General features: G+C 38.8%; 2 protein-coding genes across 2 annotated transcripts in view; one reads left to right on the top strand and one right to left on the bottom strand.

The window, feature by feature from the left end:
* Positions 1-22,515, bottom strand: part of ptchd4 (patched domain containing 4) — a 68,364-nt gene extending 45,849 nt beyond the window's left edge. The window contains exon 1 of the mRNA XM_006796207.2: positions 21,563-22,515. Coding sequence (XP_006796270.1) covers positions 21,563-22,162 — 600 coding nt within the window. The 5' untranslated portion in view covers positions 22,163-22,515. The remainder of the gene's footprint in view (positions 1-21,562) is intronic.
* On the top strand, positions 12,428-13,919 carry LOC148098547 (uncharacterized). Its single transcript, XM_087852437.1, has 2 exons — positions 12,428-12,442; positions 13,122-13,919. Exons 1-2 carry the CDS (start codon positions 12,428-12,430, stop codon positions 13,917-13,919), a joined length of 813 nt encoding a protein of 270 aa, XP_087708563.1.
* Positions 22,516-23,879: the final 1,364 nt, after the last annotated feature.

The following is a 23,879-nucleotide window of genomic DNA, read 5'->3' as shown; positions in this document are numbered from 1 at the left end:
CCAATATTTTGTTAAATAACAATGTGGAGAATAATTTAACAGAAGTGCTTATTTTTCACTTGAAATTTTTTTGTGGTAATTTTTATTAAGATATTATTTATTATCGCCAGAGAATAAAATAAAACCTGTCTTCCAATTCATTGCATTTGTGTGTGTGTGTGTGTGTGTGTGTGTGTGTGTGTGTGTGTGTGTGTGTGTGTGTGTGTGTGTGGTAGAAGTATCGTTTTTTGTACTCTGTATCGGCAAGTACTCAGATCCAAGTATCGGTATCGTATCGGTTTGAAAAAATTGGTATTGTTGCATCCCTAATGAATACGCATAGGTTCATTAACATATGGCATCTTACATAGGCATACACGTGAACAAAGAGTACCATCTGTGTGTATGTGTAGGTATGCGTGTGTGTGTTTGTGTGTGTGTCAAGATGTGACCCTGTGAACAACTCCCCAGAGCTGGTGCCAGGAGTCTAGCGGTCCACCTAAACAAAGGGCTCTTATACTTAAACAGATACAGAGTAGGTGTCCTCCTATACCATAAATCAGTAAGAGAAGGTACGACCTCTCTCATGACCTTAGGATGTGTGTGCATGCCAGAACCCTCTGGAAGGCACACAGAGTCTTTGCAGACTACTAAGGATCAGACATCCTATTGATATGCAATCGATTATATATACTCATATAAGCATATATATACTTATATACTCATATAAGCATATATGAGTATATATTTCTAAACATACATCACAATCCAACAATATAAACCTAACAGTAGTCATTATTGAAATTAAAGTGATTGGACGTGCAAAAAGATGTCCAAGTCAAAATTACTGAGGAGTAGAAAGAAAAAAATTACCCAAACATGTTTTCACTCATAGTGACCTTCTGAGGTGAAACATACGACTGGATTTAGACTTCTGTGGGAACTCTGAATTCTAACTTACGATGTAACCAGAAAACCTTCTTAACCCTACACCACAACCTTCCACGCCATTCAAGTTGTTGCAGACTGCATCAACTCAACGTGTAGTTCCATAAACAAACAAACCAAACCATATTCCTGGATCCTAAACCTGTGTTTTGGAGGTCCTACGGTATATTTTTTGTCATGGTTTGCTTTTGTCTGTTAAAAAGCTCATCTTGCTAGTTTGGGGTTTCTTTAACTCTTGCTTTTTACTGTGTCTTTGCAATAAGAGTTAAAGAAACTTTTGCCATTTTAGCTAAGAACAGCTAAGATGGCAAAAGTCTTCATTTCTGTCCAGAAGTTGACTGCTGAAATACTTTTAACCCCATTCAGCTCAACCCCCACAACCACCAATGGGGTTTTCTAAATGATCCTGCAAATGAACACTTAAAACTCAGGGATGCTACAGTCATTCATAATAAAATTTAACAGTCATATAAATTACAAGAGTTTTCTGGTAGAAAACAGCAAAACAGGAATATTTGCAGATATGGTAAAAGGCTATCAGGGAAAGCAGACTGCTTATAATTATGTACAAGACTTTTCAGATTGCATCACTATACAATACTGAGCTTAATATTATATCCCCAGCCTGTAATGTGCTAACTCCTACGTTAATGTCACCCAATGTAATGTGGCTATCACGAAAATGCTAATAGTTAAATGGTAAATGTCTAAGCTGAAAGGTTAACATTTATGATATTTTTTATTACTTAAATGTTGCTCAAACTTAGGTTAGTATAGTTTCTAAAACAAAACTCGAACTAGAGGTTAAGTCAAATTAAAATAAAAACTATACTTCTACAAAATCTTTGAAACTAACTGAAAAATTTTTGTCCACTTCTAAAACTAACCAAAATAAAATACAAATGTAGAGGAAGTATCCCTAGTTTTGGTATCTGTTAGCTATGTAAAAATAAATAAACATTACAACTTCTCTATTAGTGAGTCACTGATAGACTTTTTTGAGTCTGAATGCTTATAAGACTGTGAGTCCACTTTTTCCAAAAAGGTGTGTTTTTATTGTAACACATGCACTAATTTTCATAAATATTGCTAAAAAAAAATAACTAAAAAATAAATGAATAAAACTTACACTGAAAAACACTTTAACTAAATTAAAACTAAACATTTTCAAATGGGGCAGCACGGTGGCACGGTGGTTAGCACTGTTGCCGCACAGCAAGAAGGTCCTGAGTTCAATTCCACCATCAGGCCGGGGTCTTTCTGTGTGGAGTTTGCATGTTCTCCCCGTGTTTGCGTGGGTTCCCTTCGGGTACTCCGGCTTCCTCCCACCGTCCAAAGACATGCAGTTTGTGGGAATAGGTTAATTGGATAATCCAAATTGCCACTAGGTGTGAATGTGCGAATGAATGTGAGTGCGAATGGTTGTCTGTCCCTGTGTGTTGGCCCTGCGACAGACTGGCAACCTGTCCAGGGTGTACCCCGCCTCTCGCCCTATGACAGCTGGGATAGGCTCCAGCGCCCCCCGCGACCCTGAAAAGGATAAGCGGAAGCGAATGGATGGATGGATGGATGGACATTTTCAAATGATAAAAAATAATAATCTGAAATAAAAAAAAATCTACTGTGGAAACTGAAGTGACGTAAAAACAGAATGTCAAGACAAATTAAAAGCTAATTAGAAAATAAAAATTATAATAACTGTGGTCGAAATGGGAGCTCTACTGACCTTAGAGCTCTACCCTAAGGTTAGGGGTTAAATAGAAAAGTATGTATTTCAAGGGATGTCACTGGAACTAATACTTGTCAAACTTTTTTTTTCTTTACTACAGGCACGTAGGAAGCATATATGCCAAGGCTACAATATGCTGACAGGTGTTCTAGTTTAGGCTAAAAAAGAAGAATGATGCCCACAAGCACAGCAAATGTGAAAGATGGCATCTAGTGCGGCTGTTCTGAAGCAGATTAACAATTCAAACTGAACTACCAGGATTCAGTTCTCTCCAAAAGCCCGTTCTCAATTCCCATCCCTAGTTCCTTCTAACCTTCCCAACATCTTAATCTGTCCTGTCAACAAAATAGAATTTTAACATTTTAAATAAGTAGAATGTTATATACAAGTTTCTAATAAAGCAGTTTATGTTAAACTACATGGGAAAATCTTTTTTTTTTAATATCAGAATAAGTACTGAGAGTGTAATTCTACTGGCATTATTATAGACGACTTAAGTATCATGAACATTTCTCCTGTTGTTTCAGTGGCTACATTTCTACATTTTTTCATAATATTTTGTGTGTTTTTATTTAGAGAATTAAAATATAGCAGACAGATTAAAATAGCAACATCTATTTTAAGCTTTTTCTCCTGGGAATAAAACTTGGCAAAAAGTTTTTTTCATAGGTTATTTCTGTATACAAGTATGTACAGAAATAACCCTGGTTGTAACATCAAAGAGTAGGATAAGGCATTAGAAGTCAGAAAAATGAATTAGCCCAGACAGCTCGTCACACTGGCAAACAGCAAGGGGGAGGATTCAGGAACACGGAGAGTACAGAGTGACTAACGCAGTGCAGGGAGAGCTGGAGGTCACATAAACCTTCAAGACAGAAATATTGTAGTTCGATATTTTAGTTTGAGAGAGTGATGTGAGTAAGAATGAAAATATATTACATTAAATTCATTATATTATTTTCAAGAAAACTTGTAAACTTGTATGTAATTTACATATTCTTTTCACCTAAAGACAAGACTGAAGACAAGGCTGGACGATGGTATGGTGAATTTTCAAGATGAGAAAATTTGATAATTGACACTGAATTTGGAATTGTTTTGTTGTTCCTATCAAAAGTCAAATAGTTGAAGAAACTCTCTAAAGAAAGTATTTTATGATACTGAAGAAAGCTGAAATCTTTCAAATGCTGTGTGTAATCCATTACTCTGGCAGCATACACTTTTTTTATGGAGGTACCTTCAATGATCTTAACAGCCTCTGATTCTCCTTCATTTGTACCAGCAGTACTTTCTAGAGTTGGCACAAAGTGAAAAAATTCAGCACAGTTCAGGAGGGCATGAAGTCAAGTTCAACCACAATCCCGGCAGATTATTTTATCTCAGTGCCCAGCCCACATAGTAGAGTAAGCCAACATTCTGCAGATCCAATTGACCATATAGAGCACACTATCTTTTTGAGCTGTTTTAACTTGCTCAAAGTTGTTGTGTAGTTGTTGTTCTGGAAACTGCTTTGCAACCCATCTCAGTTCGTAAAATTTCTTCCCTCCAAGATATTCCACACTCAGTGGTTGTAAGTGGTGTTAAGGCAAAGTAGAAATGTTTAGGAGCCACAGTAATTCCACCAAAGTCATAGCCAAAGTCAAACTAAACTTTAATGTCATCTCTGCTATATCCATTGCAGCATACAGAGAGATGAGACGACAAGTCTCCGGTTACATCAGTGCAAAAAAAAAAAAAAGCTAATAAATAGATATAAAAAGAGAGGAAAATAAATATACACTTAAGTCTTAGGGGATCAAGAGAAGTTACAATTAGAATTTACAATTTACAGTTTAGAGTGGTTTAAAGTGACCAGTGTAGCAGCTTATAAAATGGAGTAAAAAAAATTGTCCATAGAGCAGCATGTCTTACAGAGGCAGTGGTATGTAAAGTGCAAAAGAGTTGGTTAACAGTTTGTGTGGGTGTGTGTGGTGGGGGTGAGAGGGAGGTCTGGTAGTGAGTTCAGGAGTCTGATGGCTTGTGGGAAAAAGCTATTCCGCAGTCTGGAGGATTGGGCCCCACTGCTGCGATAGCGTCTGCTGGATGGAAGGAGAGAAAAGAGTCCATGTGAGGGGTGTGAGGGGTCAAGCATGGTGCCAAAGGCCTTATTATTATATCAGCGGTTGTGGTAGATGTCCATTAGCAAAGGGAGAGATTTCCGATGATCTTGGCAGCTACTTTAACAATTCGTTGTAGTTTGCTGAGATCGCCAACATTGCAGTTGCCGAACCACACGGAGATGCAGCTGGTCAGAACGCTCTCTATGGTGCCCCTGTAGAATGTGGTGAGAATGGGAGGAGAGAGGTTGGCCTGCTTCAGGAGTCTCAGGAAGTGGAGGCGCTGCTGGGCCTTTTTGATGATGGTGGTTGGTGGTCCAGGTGAGGTCGTCTGAGATGTGAACTCTCAGGAACTTAATGCTGTTAATGGTCTCTACCATGGAACCGCGGATGCTGAGTGGTGGTGTGTGGGTGGACCGAGTCAACGATCATCTTCTTGGTTTTTCTCCACATTCAGTGACACGTTGTTCTCGCAGCACCTGGACGCCAGCTGTTGAATCTCATCTCTGTACGGTGACTTGTCGTTGCTGCTGATGAGTCCAACCATGGTTGTGTTTTCAGCGAACTTGATGATGTGGTTAGAGCTGTGTAGTGCGGTGCAGTCATGTGTCAGGAGGGTGAACAAAAGTGGGCTGAGAACACAGCCCTGAGGAGCTCCTGATGGTGCTGGTGATGTTGTCGCAGATTCGGACGGACCGAGGCCTCTCTGACAGGAAATCTAGTATCCAGTTTCAAACAGAGGTGCTCAGTCCCAACTTGCTGAGTTTTTCAAACAGTTTTTGAGGTTTCTTTGGCACCAAGATGATGGTGGTGGACTTGAAGCACGCTGGGACGATCATCTGGCTCAGTGAAGACTTGAAGATGTCTGTGAAGACATCAGCCAGCTGATCAGCGCAGTCTCGCAGCACACGACCTGGGATGTTGTCTGGTCCAGCAGGTTTACGTGGGTTGATCTTGGTGAAAGTTCTCCTCACGTCGGCTGCAGGCGGAGAGATGGTCTGGTCGGTGGTGGGGGGCATGGCTTTCTTCACTTGCGTGTTGTTCAGTGCATCAAACCGTGTGTAGAACTTGTTCAGCTCCCCAGGAAGTGTGGTATCTCCATCACAGCACAACACTCCAACACACCAAACAGTAGGGTGGCAGAGTGCTGAGAGTGGTAGTGTATAAAAGTTGCCAGAGCTCAGTTCAGTTATTAACAGTTCCAAACCTCTTCTGTCATTAACATCAGCACAAAAACTGTGTGCCAGGAGCTTTACAGCATGGGACTTTAATGGCTGAGGATCTCCTTGAGGTGTAATGTGTAGGTGCCCCAGTACTTTTGTCCATATAAGGTATAAACTTGCAGCTATAGGAATGTACAAAAACATTAAATTACTGTTTTACTGAAGCTGTACCCCACGTTAACATGTTCACATGTTTATATTAAGTGGCACAGCACGATGGCAAGGTAGGAAATGGCACTGAAAAAAAAGTATGTAATAAAGAATGTAATAAACTACCTCACTCTGAAGTGGAAAATGACAGTGAAATTACTCATTCTAATTTAGTAGCTCTTCAGTACTACCATTTATTTTCTTTTAGCATTACATTGATCATTTACATAAAGCAGTAGCTGTCATTCAGAAAACAGCCTCAAAAGATCTTTTTTTTTTTCTATTTACTTTTGTGCAACAGCAGATTCTTGTGGCTGTAGGAACTATAATAGGAAAAAGATGAAGGCCAGCAAAGGGAAAAGCATGGGGTAGAGGGATTGAACGTCCAAAAATCAGCCTCCAGGGCTAAAAACTGAAGCCAGTGCAGTTCCTAAAGTGTCCACTTGAGTCTAACTGAAAAAGACAGTCAACCCCCATAGACTGCCAAATTTTAACTTCATGGGGATTGGAAAATTTGTTAAAGCTTGTTTTTCTCTTCCATTTTTTTAGACTTAAAACAACTTGTATTAATCGTATTAAGGCTTGAAGAATTATGGATTATTAGAAACATGGTCACATTGAATCTGTGGTGGGTTCTGAAACATCTGGCTGCAGCTGTTTGCTTATGTGTCACCCCTGCTAATTGAAGTGAACCTGACTTTTTGACTGCGTGCCTCTTGTTGGTGCCTTTTGAACCATTTTGGATGCAGTTATCTGAAGAATTGCTTCATGTATTATTATTTGTTGTAACAGCCTGTCAAATAAGTCTGTGTTTCAGTTTTGGTGAATGAAATTCCAACTACTTTATTTGTATATGACAAAACAATAGTTAGCAGGCATCAGTGTCTGCGTGAGGTTTATGGTGACATATTGCTAATATGACTTGTTGCTTTATGTGATAATTTAGCACTTGCCTATGTCAATCTACAACACAAAGTTTTTTAAAGTCTTTTTTAAAGTACCACATTGGCAGGTACATGGTTTTCCATCTTCTAAAAGAGTGCTTTATCATTCTTTTTGGGAAATGACATGAAACTGAATAAAACGGCTCAATGAAGAGAAAACACAAATTCTAAAACCACGCTGGGCTACAACTTGACATCCAAAAGAAGAATACACTGTCTATCTATCTAACTGAATATTAGGAGCCAAACAGTCTGTAACAGTGCGATGGATGGCCTCATCACTGTGCTCAGACACTGATGCTGCTCGGATGGCTCTGCTGTGGCAGCTCTCGGAGGAAGTTACAACCCACCATCCTGGAATCCAGGCATGTGATACTCTGAATTTGTGTTCATGTCAGTCTGAGCCCACTGTACATGTGCTGCAGATAGAGAAAGTGTAAAGTGGCCTGTACATCACAATGAAATTAATTAGTGGTGTATAAAATGGATATTAAAGTGACTATTTCTGTGTTCTGTCACAGCCAATAAAGAGTGCAAAAAAGATGTATATGGTTCAAAAACCATATATGTTATGTAGTTACCACAATAGAGTGTATATGAAAGATGGACACAGCTTCCAGGTGGTGCAAAGTCAAAGCCAATGTGAGAGTGACCTAAATCTGAACTCCTTCTAATGCTGGTAGGGGTTTACGGCAGTGTTGGGCAAGTTACTTTGAAAAAGTAATTAATTATAGTTACTAGTTACTTCTTCAAAAAAGTAACTGAGTTACAAGATTCTAAAATTAATTAATTACTTGAAAAGTAACTATTGCGTTACTTTTAAAAAAATGTTTAACCCTCTGGGGTTCAGGGTATAATTGGCCAAGTTTCCCAACTTTTGATTTTACCTCTGCATTTTACCTTTAAAAACTATTTACTTTGCCTTGTTTGGTATCATCTTTTTCAACACAACCTCACGTGTCTGAATTTACAGTTATGTTTTCATTTTGACATACTGTATTAACACAATTGATCTAGAATCAGACAAAAAACATAAAATCAGAGGAGAAAAAGTTATATGTTTTACTGTAACAACCACAAACATGTTTATTGAATCATATTTCATAACTTTAAATGCAAATATAAATAGTCATTTTGAAAATCATATGCACAAGTTTTGCAAACAACAATGTTATTTGCAGCCATTTACCCTTTATCCTTTTTTTTTCTAACCATTTCAAACTATTTACATAACAATCAGGTGTTCTGCATTCAATAAGATGCCACACAAATTATTTGTACAACTCCAAAAAAATAATTTCTGCCCACTATAAAGGAGAACATCACAAGCCTGATACCTGCAGACAGCAGTCACCTCTTTGTCACACAACACAAAACTATCCACAAAACTACACACTAACTACAAGACAACACATTAACTACAAACATGCTAAACATCACAAATCTCTCACATCACAAAACTCGCTCTCTCTCTTTTTCTGCTGTCTTTCTTTCTCTCTCTCTCTCTCTTCCTCTCGCCGTCACTCCTAAAACTTTCCCCTTTTCCTAAACAACCAAATCTCATGTTGCCATATCATTTTTTTTTTGATTGGTCGACATGGTGCATTTTTCCACCAACACGAAAAGGCTGGGTTTTTTTCATTTTTTATTTTTTGGTCATAAGCAGAGAGTGCTTGCTAGCGCTGTCCTTAGAGATTAAACGTGATGAAACTATTAAGGAAAAAACATGCGTATATATTGTTTATCATGAGTCTGATTTTACGTGGCCTATCAACACAATTTAAAAACTGGTATATATCACCTTGTTGCTTTGTCATCTTGATGTGGTCATGTGATTGGCTTACCACGACTACTTTATTCTTCCTCAGTCAAACAGCAGCACTCATGCGATTGCTTTGCCCCCTAGCTCCAGGTGTTGTGCCAAAAAGTGATCGTCTGCCAGAAAGTGATTCCCGTCCGCTGGAGTGTGCGCAGCTGCTTAAAGCTGTAGTGTCCAGATTACTTATGTAGACAGCTACTTCCGTGCAACTGATATAAGATGTGGTAAGCTGAACACAGCTTCAATCGTCTGTTTGTTGAAAAATATTAACGCGACCGCACCACATTTTCTTGTTAGTAATAGTAACGGCGTTGTAATGATAGAAAGAGTAATTAGTTAGATTACTTGCCGTTAGTAAAGCCGTTACTTGTAACGCCGTTATTCCCATCACTGGTTAACGGTAGTTGAAAAAGACCTGTGGTTCTATGGAAAACTGATCCTCAACTTCTTTGCTCTCCTACCTCTGTAAATACTCTTCTGGTTAGATTTCAGGCCGAGTCACTTTTTCAAGCCACGCTGAACACAATAGTAAGTACATTTTGTAAATTAAGGATAACATTAGTGTCCAGGAGGACAGTAAAGCAGCATATGCTTTACCTACTGTAAGCAACAAACTTTGGAGCTGACACGAAACTCTAGTTCTTCTACTAGCTACTTGGCTGGCTCCAACAGGAAGTCAATCCTCATAGACTCTGGTATATACTCGTAGCACTTCAAGTTAGGTAGTCAAAGCAGTCTATGCCCACTGCGCAAAGTGACGTTGGAGTGACATCTTTTATAATTTGTTTTTGGATGTACAATTTTGGTCCACTGAAGGAATTGTTTCCGAATGTTATGTTGCCGTCTGTCTGACCTGTGTTACAGGCTACCTATAGTCCAAATGTGGCCATTGTGGATGACTTATTAATATCAAACAACTTACACATCATTTTTATACTGCTTCTATAGTATCTGCTATGCCCTCCACCCTCTGTTTCCAGAGGGTGGAGGGCATGTTTTCTGTACAGAGATCAGCAGACATCTCCAAGATGGCGCAGGCTTTTGAGCTTAAACAAAAATGACCAGCTGCACGGTGGATTTCAAACACAAATGTCCCGAGCTTCTCACAGGCAGTCTGCAAAATGTGCTCATTGAAAAATCCCGTCGAGCAGATAGTCCAGTTCATACATATACACTTGCATAAACTTCTCCTACTTTCCGTCGCAACTTCCGTCAGTCCTGCTACTGATCACAACCACATTCACTTCCTCTTAGAGGATACTTGTGAAAATTAACCATATACAACACTAATACCCTTTTAAACTCATTAAACACATTGTACTTTTTTAAAAAGACATTCCATTTTTTTAAATAGTTTAACCATTGCTATTTTCACATTTTAACAATGTTTTTAATATTTCAACACATTTTAATAAATCAGTGCTTCTTGAGATAAGAGACAAAACATGTCCGGCAGATAAAACCCAATTTTGTGGTTAAAAATATGCATACAAGTGTTAACCCAACTGTCTAAAAGACAAACCAAGGCAATGTTTATACAACAAAACTTTTGATTTTTTATGAATATATATTTATTTTAAATGGTAAATAAATATTTTTTAAGTGATTAAAATCGTGTCCAGAGTTTTTGTCAACACCGTCAGATTACAAGTACAAAAAATCAGGAATTATTGTGGGTAGCTTACACTCTGAGGACCCCTTTACCACTTCCTGTTTGATACACATGCCATGAGGTCACTGCTGTGATAATTTGTTTGTTTATATTTCATTTATTGCACACCTTTCTGATAAAACTCTGTCACAACCATAGTGAGTCAACACCAAAGTCGATGTAATCCAAGAATTAATTATTTTTTAAATTATTAATTATTATTCTTTTTTTGTAAAAACAACTCATTTAGGTAGATTGTAGAGGCCATAAGCAAATGATGAAAAACAAGATGGCTTCTATCAGAAAAACATGTGTTATGAGAGAAAGTAGGGTATTTTGTCAACACCATCAGATGTCAACACCATCAGGATTTTTGTCTGACAGTAGGGCTGCTCGGTTATGGCAAAAATCACGATTATTTTCACTGAAATCGAGATCTCGATTATTTGACGATATTTATTTAACAATAACAATGTATTGAATAATGACTTTAAAGATTGTCAAAAAATAATATAAAATAGTGTGCAAATACTGATAACAGTGCAAATGTTTGCAGTATAAAAAATAAATGAAAAATGTAAACATCTATGTTTAGTGAACTTTGCAGTGTTGCTCTGTGGTGCAGCTACGACACTGTAGCAAAGTTTACACACTAGGTCTACTTGATCCACGTCTGACTCCGCGAACCCATAATGTTTCCACATCACTGAAGTTTTTTTTACCTCTCTTTTCAACCAACAGCAGTCACTCTCCTCTCCAAACAACTTCTGCTTAGCTTTCCGAGCTTCCCTTGGGTCCTCTTAATCAGCCGCGAGAGTTGAGGCTCAGGTGTGAAATGTATAGTTTTCAGGGTTTTTATCGGTTTTCAGCGTTATTTTGTTATCGTTTTTATAGTTTAGTCGGTTTTCCTTGGTCTTTTCACGTGTGTTATGAATAAATGTTCTTTTTTTTTCGGTACCGGTACTAGGTGTCGCGGATGTCGCGGATGAAAATATTGTCTGGTTGGGGACCGCTGCTCTTAATTGTTGTGACACGTGTTCGAAATGCAGAGAGGTGCGCTCGATTTGCCATATGGAGCACCGCGAGAGTAAAGCACGAGGGAGGGGCTAATAATCGGTTCAGTCATTTTTAATGATCGTTGAAAGCCCAGATCGTAATCGAGATTAAAATTTGGTTAATTGAGCAGCCCTATCTGACGGTGTTGACCCTTTTTCTAATGGTGTTGACAAATGTCACAAAAGTGTGCTATTCACCATTTATATTAAGTTGTTTTTTACTAATATTTCAGTCATATTACTTCTTGTGTATTTTACTGATATTTCTGCTTCATGGATGTGTCAAATATTATCAAATTTGCCTTATCTTGAATCTCATTATTTATGTATACATTATTAATCCTGTAGGAAAATTACGGAAGCGTAGAGCTGCCACCCAGGCAAAAAAAAAATAGAAGTGTATCACATTATAACGTGAAAGGTTTATTGTTCTAACAAGATACTTTTCCTGTTTGTACAATATACTATCATGTTTGTACAATATACTTTTCACGTTTGAACAACATAATATCACATTATTACAATATACATAATCATCACGTTCGTACAATATAATTATCACGTTTGTACAATATAAATATTATATTGTACGAACGTGATCATATATTGTACAAACGTAAAAAAAAAATACCATTACAATAACATTTTTATTGTAAGAACGTAAAACGTGTTGCGTTCAGAAACCCAAATCCATGGTAGGTGTGGAGAGCTCACGCTCTTCAGAACTGGCACTTAACTTTGAATGCCCTGCTTTCAACATGGACACAAACACTGATAGCCCAATTCTGAGATTTCTTCGGAATCGTGGTGTACCTGAGGACTGTCTTTTACGAATGCTACAAGAACGCGTAAGTGCTCTCGTGAGGGGGAAATTTGTAAAACTCGCTTTTTACGAAGTTACAACGTCTAAAAATATGACATATTGCTAAGTTAGCAACCACAGCGGTTTTCGCTTCTCTCGCTTTGAGTGCGTAAGGACGTAACGGTAAGCTGCATTGGTGTGGATCTATATGGAATGGAGAATGTAAAACAAATTAACCCGCTGTATAAAACTGGGTCGTTGTATGACCACATGTTACTGCTTAACCCGTATGCAGATTCCAGGTTTCTTAAATATATCGCTATATTATGTGATGCACAATGTTTCCTTGTTTATCTAAAAACAAATGAATTAAATTGTGTTTATATTGATATTTGGCTTCAATTTAAAAAACCAGTGAGTTCAACCCTTTGTGCTCTGTGCAACTGAAAGATACGTGAATACTAATTTACTTTTTCAAAAGTGGGCGGTGTATATACTGTAATATTTCTATTAATAACATGTTAGATAATCTCATTAATGTTGCTGGCATAGAGAGAGGAAAAGAATAAATGCTAAATATTGATGGCTGCCACTAAAATAATAACAGACAATTATCAAAACACATGTGAAATGTACATACATTTTTTTAGTGAGGTACCTCGTGTGGTGTGGCAGCAGGTATACCTTGTACTTCTGTATAGTAATAAATATCTCTGTTATTACAGATTGATGCCACAGTGATTGATTTCATGGATGACAAGACCCTGTCTGGTTACATCCCAACATATGGTGATCGGATAGCTGCCAGACGGTTCTGCTTGGAAAACAGTGGTGCAAGTACTAAGGAATCAAGAAAAAGCTCATTGCTCGAAAAATTGAAGGAAAAGATGGGAATCAATGAAAATGAGAAGAAACCTGATCATGAGGAGGCATTTGTTTCTAAGAGAAAAAGAACATATGCAAAAAACAACAAATGGGCTGAGAAAAAGACTCGAAAAATTGAGTTAGGGTGGATCCATGAAGGTAAGCAAGTGAGAAAGCGCAGAGGAGGAGGAACAAGGACCTTAGGTGTGCCCAAAGACTCCAAAAAAGCTGACATATTACAGTATGCTAAAGATCTTTTCTTTCCAAGTGGAAAAAGCAAATTTGGAAGATGGGAGGTGTTCAGTCATGACATATTAGACTATCAGGAAGAGGCCGTATTTGATGAAGATGTCACAGTTGGAGAACTCTACTCAGCACTTAAAATGGGAATGTTGAGATTTTACTTGTGCACAAGAAGATTTTCCAATGATGAAGATGATGAAGAAGTTTATAATAGAGGGAAAACACATGTAAACAATGTTACACAACTGACTGACTCACATCAAGGAGATGAAGAAGCTTCCCACATTGTTGTGATCTCATCATCAGAATCTAGGAATGCTGATGAAGATGTATTATTAGACACATGTGAGGTAATGATTGGACCCTACCTTGGAGAGCCTCTGCCTTGTCAACTTGATGACACTGTAATAGATTAACCATTGCTGCAGTTTGAGGAAGATGATCTGGTCATCACATCCATTACACTTCCTCCAACAAACACAGCAGTCAGTAGTCCAGATACATCTATAAGCAATGAAGCAATAAGTCTGTGTTACCATCAAACTTCACAGGGTTACTATTCTGGAGGAGATGATCAGCCAGTTCAAAGATCCAGCACTCCTCATACACCCTCTAAAATACACCTACATTGATGAAAAAGGAGCTGATGCAGATGGTGTATCAAGAGATGTGTATGCTGCATTTTGGTCAGAGTTTGTGGACAACACAGCTGAAGGAGAGGAGTTCAGAGTGCCATGTCTCCTAAATGGCAGGAAGAAGAGTGGAAATCCATGGGTAGAATTTTACTGAAGGGATTTCAAGACCATGGATATTTCCCTTGTCGCCTTGCTCCTGTTTTCACAGTGGCATTCATCTTCGGTGAGAATCAAGTATCAGATGATCTGCTGTTTGAAAGTCTTCTCTTTTACCTAAGTCAATCAGATAGGGATCTGATAACAAGGGCACTAAAAGAAGATCTTTCAGATGAAGACAGGGATGAAGTGCTGGATCTCATGGATCGCCTGGATGTATCAGTGCTTCCAACCAAAGAGAACTTAAAAGGCCTTCTTCTGAAAGTCGCACACAAACAATTAATCCAAAAACCAGCATATGCCACAGAGAAAATGTCCTTAGTTGCAAGCCACTTCCTAAAGAATTTTTCAAAGCCCACAAGATGTCCTACAAATGTATGAAGATAAAAAGCCAACAACGAGAAAGCTTTTGAAGTTGCTTACTGCCTCTCCCACCACTCAAGCAGAGAAGCAAAGCTTCAGATTTCTGCACCAGTACATCAGAGGACTTGACGATACAGGGCTCAGAAGGATGTTCAGGTTTCTTACTGGGTCAGATGTCATCAGTGTTGACAAGGTTGAGGTACTGTTCACGCCTGTGGATGGACTGGCACGACGACCTGTGGCACACACATGCGGCCCTCTTCTGGAACTACCATGGACATACACGTCCTACCCAGAACTACGAAATGAACTGGACAATGTTTTGGCTGCTAAAAGCTCTTATGAGTTCAGCATAGCTTGATTAAAGTCCATCATGTTTAAACCAAAGAATGAATGGTTTGCACTAACAATGACTGGCTATGAAGCTCTAAAGTTTGTTAAACCCGGAAACTGGGAACACATCGTTGTATAAAAAAAGAAAGAGCTTAAATTTCAGGGATATTTGAATTTATTTTCAAAAAATTGTGGATAACATCAATTTGTTTCCACCATGAAAAATGTAAATTTCAGTTTAAAATTTCATTATTAAAAGTTTTACTAGTTTAAATGTTAACTAATTATGTTTAATAAGTTCATATGGTTAGCAGCAAGAGGTGAACTATGCTTATTATTAGTTCTTATTATGTGTCAAGGTCCTTTTCCACAGGTCTGTGGTACAGTTTTGTAGGATACAAGATGTCTGCTAGAGGGGATGTTTTGTTTAGTAATAATTCAAAAGACTTAATATTAATTATTTTCAAGTATATTTTTTTTACCTTTCCACCAGTCATTTGTTTAGAACATATTTAACATCTAACAGTGTTTGTTAATTATTAAATAGTGCAGAATTTTTACATTTACCAGTTTACAAGAAACTGTTTGTGGATGAATAGCAGTTGCACAATGTGTTCAGTAAAATTGAAAACAATATTTCATGAATGAGAATGTATAGGATCAGCGGTTTAAAAAATGTTTTTTTGACAGTCTTAAAGCAGAAATCAGATATAATAGAAATTCAGTTAAAAAATAATTGGAAATGCCAAAAGGTTGAGATTATTCAATGCAAGTCTTTCTACTGATTTATTTTTAAAACATTTTGCATATTCAAGCATTTACTTCAATGTTCTCATTTGAATTAATAAACAGGTGTCAGATGTTTTCTTTAGATGGGAAGCAAACACCTGTTTTTTGCATAAATGTCTCAGTCAAAATATTAAAAAAAGAAAAGTAATACTAATACAAGGACCTGCTTTAATTTTGATTCTTCACTGGAGTACGCAGATTTGGTTAAATATATTTAGACATGCTTGCTTGCTACTATCTTGAACCGAAAATCCAAACAAAATAATAATGATTGTCTTTTCTATTGTTTATTGCACAAATAAAACATTGTACCAAAAATTATGTGCGTAAAAATTCCCAAAGCCCAATTATATTTAGGTTTATAAGTCCTTCAGTATATAGGTTCTCAGGAAGAGATACAGTTCAATGGATTCATCTGCTGTGCTTGGTGGAAGTAAGAAGTTCTCTGACATTATAAGGCAACACAAGCTGAAAACGGTTTCATCACAGGTATAAGGTCCTCTCTGTTGACATTCTTGCTTACAAGCATCCACTGCCTCCCGAGAAACCTCTTTCAGATGATCCTGTCCTCCAAAGAGATGAGGGATGGTGTACATGAGAATCGGACGTCCACTTGGAGCAACTGCATTTCTGCTTCTGCGTATTATGTGGGTGTTCCACATATGTGCAACTTGCTGCAGCTCTTCCTATTAAATATTAAATTAAATATTAATATTAATTAATTAATTAATTAAAAAATCTCATATCAGTAAAAGAACACATTTCTCTTGGCTCAACATGTTACCCAAAACGGCGCTGGCACGGCTGGCAGCCTTAACCCAATTTCCCTCAGGATGAATAAAGTACGATCAATCAATCAAAAGCACCACACAGTGACAGTCAGAAAAACAGAGTTTATCAAAAATACTCAACAACAAGAATAACAGTGGTAGACACGTGATACTGTGTAAAATTTAAAGTAATTATTAAACATGAATTGTTTTAGACAGTGTGATTTTATGTTTCTGGCCAGTGAAATATGCATTTTTTCATATCCTGAACGCAGTGATAATAGGGATGGTGCATGGTGGGTGTTAAAGCAAACTTTTTATTCTCTCTCCGTGTCTCTCTTTCTCTCTAACACACACACACACACACACACACACACACACAATGACTCATTAAAAGAATATAAACATGGTTACATACCTCGATGACGTTCAGGCACGTAAACAATATAAGCTGCTTGTCCAAAAAACATCCAGAAAAGCAGTCATGGTCTTTTAGTTCCTGGAGACGATTTATCCAGTGCTGAGCATGATGTCGTCTCAGAAAGGCCCACCAGCCTTCAATACGCTGATTGTGATTGCTGGATCCAGTAATAAAACAGTTTCTGACGTTCGGATCCATAGTCCGTGCAAGAACCGTTGCATCTCGGCCATTATGACATTTTCTGTTCCCAAATCAGAGCGAATCCTAGCAGGTGTTCCCATCCTCTTTTCAACTTCTGCTATGAAATATCCAGCAATGACTTTGGGATCATTGTTTGTTGAATAGGCATGAAGCCAAATCATAACTCTTGAAATGCCATCAATAGCTCCATTTATACAGATTCCAAAAGGCTTCAGTTTGTCATAGGAGTCAACATGCCACATGAAATTTGGTCCAGGATTTACATACGTGCGTCGCATTAGGCGATTTCTGCGTCGTTGCTCAACACCGTAAGGGTCAAGATATTTCAGTAAATGTCTCACAGTACTCTGCGTGACAACATAACCTGCCTGAATGCAGTTCAGGTGGTGTAGTTTGTATCCATGGAGCCTCCCGTGTCCCTCCAGTTGATCAATAAGAAATCGTGCCACCTCAATCGGATCGGACTCATTCTTTCTCCTGTACAGTCCCATGCGTTTTAGGTTTCTTCTAAGTGTCCGCATGCTTATCACAATACTGTCCAAACTGCTCAATAACAGCAAAATCTCCCCATGCCTCAATCCAAGCATAAAATAGAACTTAATTAATTCCAATAAACGAGCCATTTTCTCGCACTCTGATCTGCACTGTCACCCACTTCACTATGTTTTACGCTTCCGTAGTTTTACGGCAATATATCATGCTCGAACAATAAAATATATGTTATAACGTGAAAACTTTATTGTTCAAACAATATAATTATCACATTCGTACAATATAGTATTTATATTGTACGAACGTGATAATTATATTGTACGAACGTGATGATTATGTATATTGTAATAACGTGATATTATGTTGTTCAAACGTGAAAAGAATATTGTACAAACATGATAGTATATTGTACAAACAGGAAAAGTATCGTGTTAGAACAATAAACTTTTCACGTTATAACATGATACACTTCTATTTTTGTTTTGCCTGGATGGCAGCTCTACGCTTCCGTAGAAAATGCTTAGTCCTCTGCATTTAACCCATTCACTCAGTGATTCAGTGGGCAGCTACCAATCCAGGATAGCCTCTGTTCGTTGGATTTGAACGCCCAACCTTTCGATCATGTGCCATCTACTGAGCTAGCTGTGACCCGAGAGCTGTTCTTTAAGTGATGATGTATGAATCCTGCTTCCGGGCCCAAACTACTCTGTGTTTATTAAGCCTGTTGTGCTGTTAAAATGTTTTAATGCTTTTTATCTTGTTCTATTACATCTGAACAAGCCCCTAAAAACAGCCAGTGATCACTGTCAGCCTAACCATCGGGAACCCTCATGTTAACTTTTATCAAGTGGAAAAAAGTTAGCATTCATCCTCCAGCTTCACTGTGTTTATATTATGCTAACACAGCTGTGTCGCTAGCGATCACGTAGCACATCACTATATACCAGCTAGCCCAACTTCAGTATCCTGACAATAGTCACTGCTGTTTAGTTTTTTGTCTCCATTTATGTTGGAAGTGGTAGCAGAGCTGGTATATCATGTTCAGGTGGAAACAAGCAATCTAATTAAACTATGTTAAATTTCATATATTCTGTCTTCATGGATGCCTGGATGTTACACCTGGTAGAGCCACACACTGATCATTTTATTAAAGATGAAAGAATTTAGACAGTTTGTAACTCTCAGTGATGCCGCAGAGTTCCTTTGACTTTGGGATCTGCAGCGGAGTTTAGACCTGGAAATGGCTAATGACATCAAACTTAATGGCTGGATAGCATTTCTATTGCTTAATGCATAATTGTGTTGTGAATATTCATCCTTAATCTGTGAAAAAGCATAAGGTTCAGAAGAATTATAGTAATTAAAAAAATGGTACATTTCAGGCTAGAATAGCAAAGGGGAACCTGTCAGCAGAGGAACGAAAGAGAAGGAACAGGGATGATCAAAAAAGAAAGAGAGAAAAAAATTAACAGCCAGCCTGAATTGAAGAAAGAGTTTCTCATAAAGGAAAGGGAAAGATGGAGAAATAGAGTGAAAGAGGGAAAAATAAAGAACACCAGTGATCTGAAAGGAAGAGAAGAAAGTCAGAAGAGAAGGTTTTGGAAACAAGCACAGAGAGTCAAAAGGAGAGAAAGTCCAGCAGGGTCTAAACACACAACCACAGAGAACTTTAGGAATCAAGGAGTAGTAGGTAGCTACTTGCTGGTGAACTATTAAGATGTAGAACTTGACATGTGCAAAAACAGAATTGTTATGATGTGTCCTGTGATATTACAAAGGTTGTTAAGGTTTAATTGTCATTTTGAAAGAAATAATATCTTGTTTTCTACTAGTGTGTCACCACCGTCAGATTTGTGTCACCACCGTCAGCACCTTGTCAACTCCATAATATGGAGTTTTTGTTTATTTTTCTCTTTTGGAGAACCATATAGTCCTCCCTCATGATCTTCCAATAAAAATACGTAATTTTCTCAATAAATGTGTAATTTGCATGCTGCTTAATATGATTGTTTCTTATACAGATTAAATACAAGCTTCTGAAAATATGTATGACTGTAACTCTAATAATAAAAAGCCAAAACAATCTTACTTTTAAATGTGGTATAATTACTTTGAAAACATATGTGCATAAACAATAGAACAGAGAAGCTGCTAATAGTCAAAATAGCTGAAACAACTTAATTTAAAATATATATTTTTGCATTTCTTTGTGTCTGACGGTGTTGACAAAAACCTAGAAAATTAAAACCTGTTTTGTCCCTAATCTCAGGAATCACAGATATGACAGATTTAACCTGGTTACAAACAATTAAATTGTTTACTTGAAGCAGATAAACCAGTTAAAAAAAACAGGAATATGTAAAATAACAAAAAAAAGGTACTGAATAAATCAATAGACTAACACATAATAGATTGTGTTTGTTTATAAATAATTTGTATTCATGCATATCATGTTGATAACACAATACTGATATTTGTAAATAAAAAAAATATAACATTTACTAACAATGTAAATTTCTTGCACCCGCCATAGACATCCCCATGACCTCCAAAAAAATTACCCAGTTGTAAAGTTCAAATGCTGAACATCATATTCATGTCCAAGATAGGCCATGGTTGGACGTCCAAATTGTGAACCTAGTTTGGACGCCATATAGATGTCCAGAATTGATCATGGACCAACAGAGCCAATATAGATATGACCTACACATCTATTCGAAGTCCAATATTTAGGGAGAATGCTTCACCAGAGATAGACCCCTCCACCATGTCTGTGCTGTTATAGAGATTTTTACCTGACAAATACTCAAAGCCAAAGTCTTCAGTTTTAATGAAATTTCAGAATTAGTCTATTATTTAGTGTTAATTAGCATTTTCTATGTCTGTGCATCGCAGTAGTTATGTTTATTGATATGGCTTGCTAACAAAGCTAGCATTAGCTGATTAGCATGGTTGTGGCCATAATACTAATGCTGACTTGTCATTACCAGTTTCAAAACACTAAGATGTCACTAATGTTGACAACCAAAACGCTCAGCTTGAATGTTTACAACAAGTCATTTGCTAACTAATGGATGATGTCAGAGTGATCTGTCCATCTTTTATATCCAGTCTATACTTTGAACCGACAATGCACTCCACTGCCTGCCTTGTGGAGTGACAATACTGCAAAGTGTGCTAATCTCTATCAACAACAAATGGAAATGAATATTCCTTATTGAAAATCATGCAAGAGTGCAGCAGATTTGCAGCTCATATATATGTGAGCCTTCTGAGCTCCAATATACCTTAATGTCTACATGTTGCATCTAGAATTATTTTTTTATGTTGTGGTGGGTGGCCTGTAATAAATACAGCTGCAGATCCAGTACAGATGAAGCTACAGGCAACCAAGATGGGATACCTGTAAGGCCATAGCTACTGTGGCCAATGATTGTGCAGCCAGGAGGGAGACACTGCATCAAAAAAAAAGTCATAGGATATCCCTGTGTGTGTGTGTGTGTGTGTGTGTGTGTGTGTGTGTGTGTGTGTGTGTGTGTGTGTGTGTGTGTGTGTGTGTGTGTGATGTGAGTGAAGGTGGAGGAGCAGATCAGGGCAAGCAGCATGCAGCCAATCAATTCACCTGCACCAAAAAGGGAGGGTGAAAAAGCCGGCTGTGTGTGTATTATGGAGAGGCTTCCCCTTCGCTGGCTGATATATTATGCACTGTGCAGCCCCAAATTACAGTCTGGTATACAAGTGTTTTCTGTTCATTCAGAACAAGCTCTGAAGGCCAGCCTCAGAGCTTCACATGCTGACTGCTGGGGCTGCTGCTCTGATGGAGATGGGTTTGGGGAGCGTGTATGCGCACGTGAAGGGCCTGGCTGAGAGGGAGAAAGAGAGAAAAAAAAAAACCTCACCTTTAATGTTGTGTTCGGATAACTAATGGGCACCTTGTGGAAAGTGCTGTTGGAAAGCACAGCCTGCCTGATGTCTTCGAAGATGGTGATGATATCATCCAGTAGGCAGCGCTTGTCCCTGTGGCTCAAGACGCAGAGGTGCGCGAACGTGAAATTGAATCCCTTGTAATTGACGCGCAAATCCAACACCTGCTTGTGGACCTGCAGGACCTGATCGGCCAGCTCCAGGATGTTCCCCCCGGACTTGGCGAGCAGGATCAGCCTGCCATATCTGCCCGGGGTGTGCAAATCCGAGTACAGCTTGTGCTTTGACTGGTCGATTTGAAACAAGCTGTTAGCGAGACTCCGCTCGATCTTGGCGAGGCTGTGAGTCGGGGCGACCAGTACCTCCAGGTCCGTCTCCGGCTTGAATCGGCTCAGCACTGTAGATCCGAAAATGATGGTGAGCACCGCAGGGACGGTGAGGAAGAAAACGGGATGTCTGCTAACGAATAAGCCCAGCCAGTAGAACGAAGCCTTGAGCCCTCTGTGTATCACTTGCCGCAGCATCCTCCACAAAATCCAGCTTGCAGATGCCCCGTCTCCTCCGATGAAGCACATGTGACATCAGACTCCGTTCCCCGGCTTAGTACAATTCGTAAGAGAATTACACCAGGCTACAACACCATGCACACACTCTTACACGCACACACGCTTACACACTCTCACACACACGCACTCGCACACCTGGAAAACAGCACTGCAGCAATTCGCGGCAAGGCGGGCTAACATGCGCGCGCGCGCGCGCATACACGCACACACACGCACGCATACTCAGACAGTCACAAAATCATAGTGCGTGAGCCGAACGAGACGAGTCCACGATGTCTGATCTCAAGCCATTCCGCCTGCGTGTGATGGAGAGAATGCTGCGAGTCTCCTGCTCTGCACCGGCTGCAGTAGCAGCGACGAGCCGCGGCAGTGGGATGTGCATGTGTGTGTGAGTATGTGTGTGTATGCCTTCTGTCTGCCTCTACAGCTCTCACACCAGCGGTGGCGCCTGATTTATGTACTTAACTGTAACCATGTGGCGGGGTTGAAGAGGAAGGATGGATGTGGAGGGAGGGAGGAGAGGGGTGACCCGTTTTTTGGGGGGGAACCGCGGAGGCAACATGATAGTTGTAAAATGCTCCTGCAGGTGGCTGAATGACCAGCAGCACTTGGAGAAATGAGTCAGTGTTAGCTTCATGAATGGGGAAAACCCAACTTGTGCAGTGCTTCACGCTGAGTGGTTTGTGCAAGCCAGGCATGGTGGTGTAAATGGATCATTCAGCACAGACCTCCCTGATGTTTTTTTTTTAAAGCATGTCTTTGTAAGTTGTCCAGTTATTCACATTCATATTGCCAAAATCCTCGACAATTTAAATGGACCTTGAGAAGTGCATAAAGATATTTCTTGATATATCTTTGTATTTGGACACTAACATGGACTGCAGTTCTCAGAAATGACCTTGATTCATCCTTTTCTTAGAATTGGTATAGACATGCTAAAGGGAGCAAAGGTCCAACAACACCAAATGGCAGGTTGTCTTGGTAAATTCATTGGTTCCTGTGTAGGGCTTTTCTACTCCACCGAAGCACTCTTTAAACAACATGCCTCATTCACAAAATCACTTTTTTCTATGCCTCATATTTAACATTTGCACACAGTTACATGGTTTAGTATCTTGCCAAAGGATGCTTTGGCATGCATCCTGGAGCAACAGCCAGGAATTAAACCACCAACCTTCCAACTAGCCAATAATCTGCGCTAGTTCCTGCCATCTCAGATCTTAGGGCGACAGTTATCTCTCAAGGACTTAATATTGTAGATGCTGGTGCATCAAGACATCTGTGCCAAAGGAAACCATGTGTATAATCATGAGACACAGGTGCCATGGCTTTTTTCTTTTTTCTTTTTTATTTTGGCGCAGTATTAGAACTCGTCACAGCAAGTTTCAATGCATGCACCTGCTCTTCAGTGGCGCAATCCCAATCTGCAAACTCACAGAATCTGAGGTTCATTCCTGCCAAATGTATGGGGCCTGTCCTACTCTCAAGTCTTCAAGTGCATATGGGCACTCATGAGTCAGCATATACTGCAAACCTTCCCTTGGGACTTGTCCAGAGATCTTAGTGACATTAGTTATTTTTCAATATATCCTGCCCCCCACAAAATGTACACAAACCAGAAAACGGATTATATAGTTTACCAGCACCAACTGGCACTTAGACTACAAAAATGAGAAAATTAATATGAAGTGGTTTTTTGTTTTTTTATTCAAACAAACATGAATCT

The sequence above is a fragment of the Neolamprologus brichardi genome, chromosome 15 (assembly GCF_056152115.1).
Source record: "Neolamprologus brichardi isolate AB-2024 chromosome 15, ASM5615211v1, whole genome shotgun sequence".
NCBI classification, from domain to species: Eukaryota; Metazoa; Chordata; class Actinopteri; order Cichliformes; family Cichlidae; genus Neolamprologus; species Neolamprologus brichardi.
Note: the sequence above shows the minus strand (reverse complement) of the source record. Positions and strands in the feature narration are given on the sequence as shown.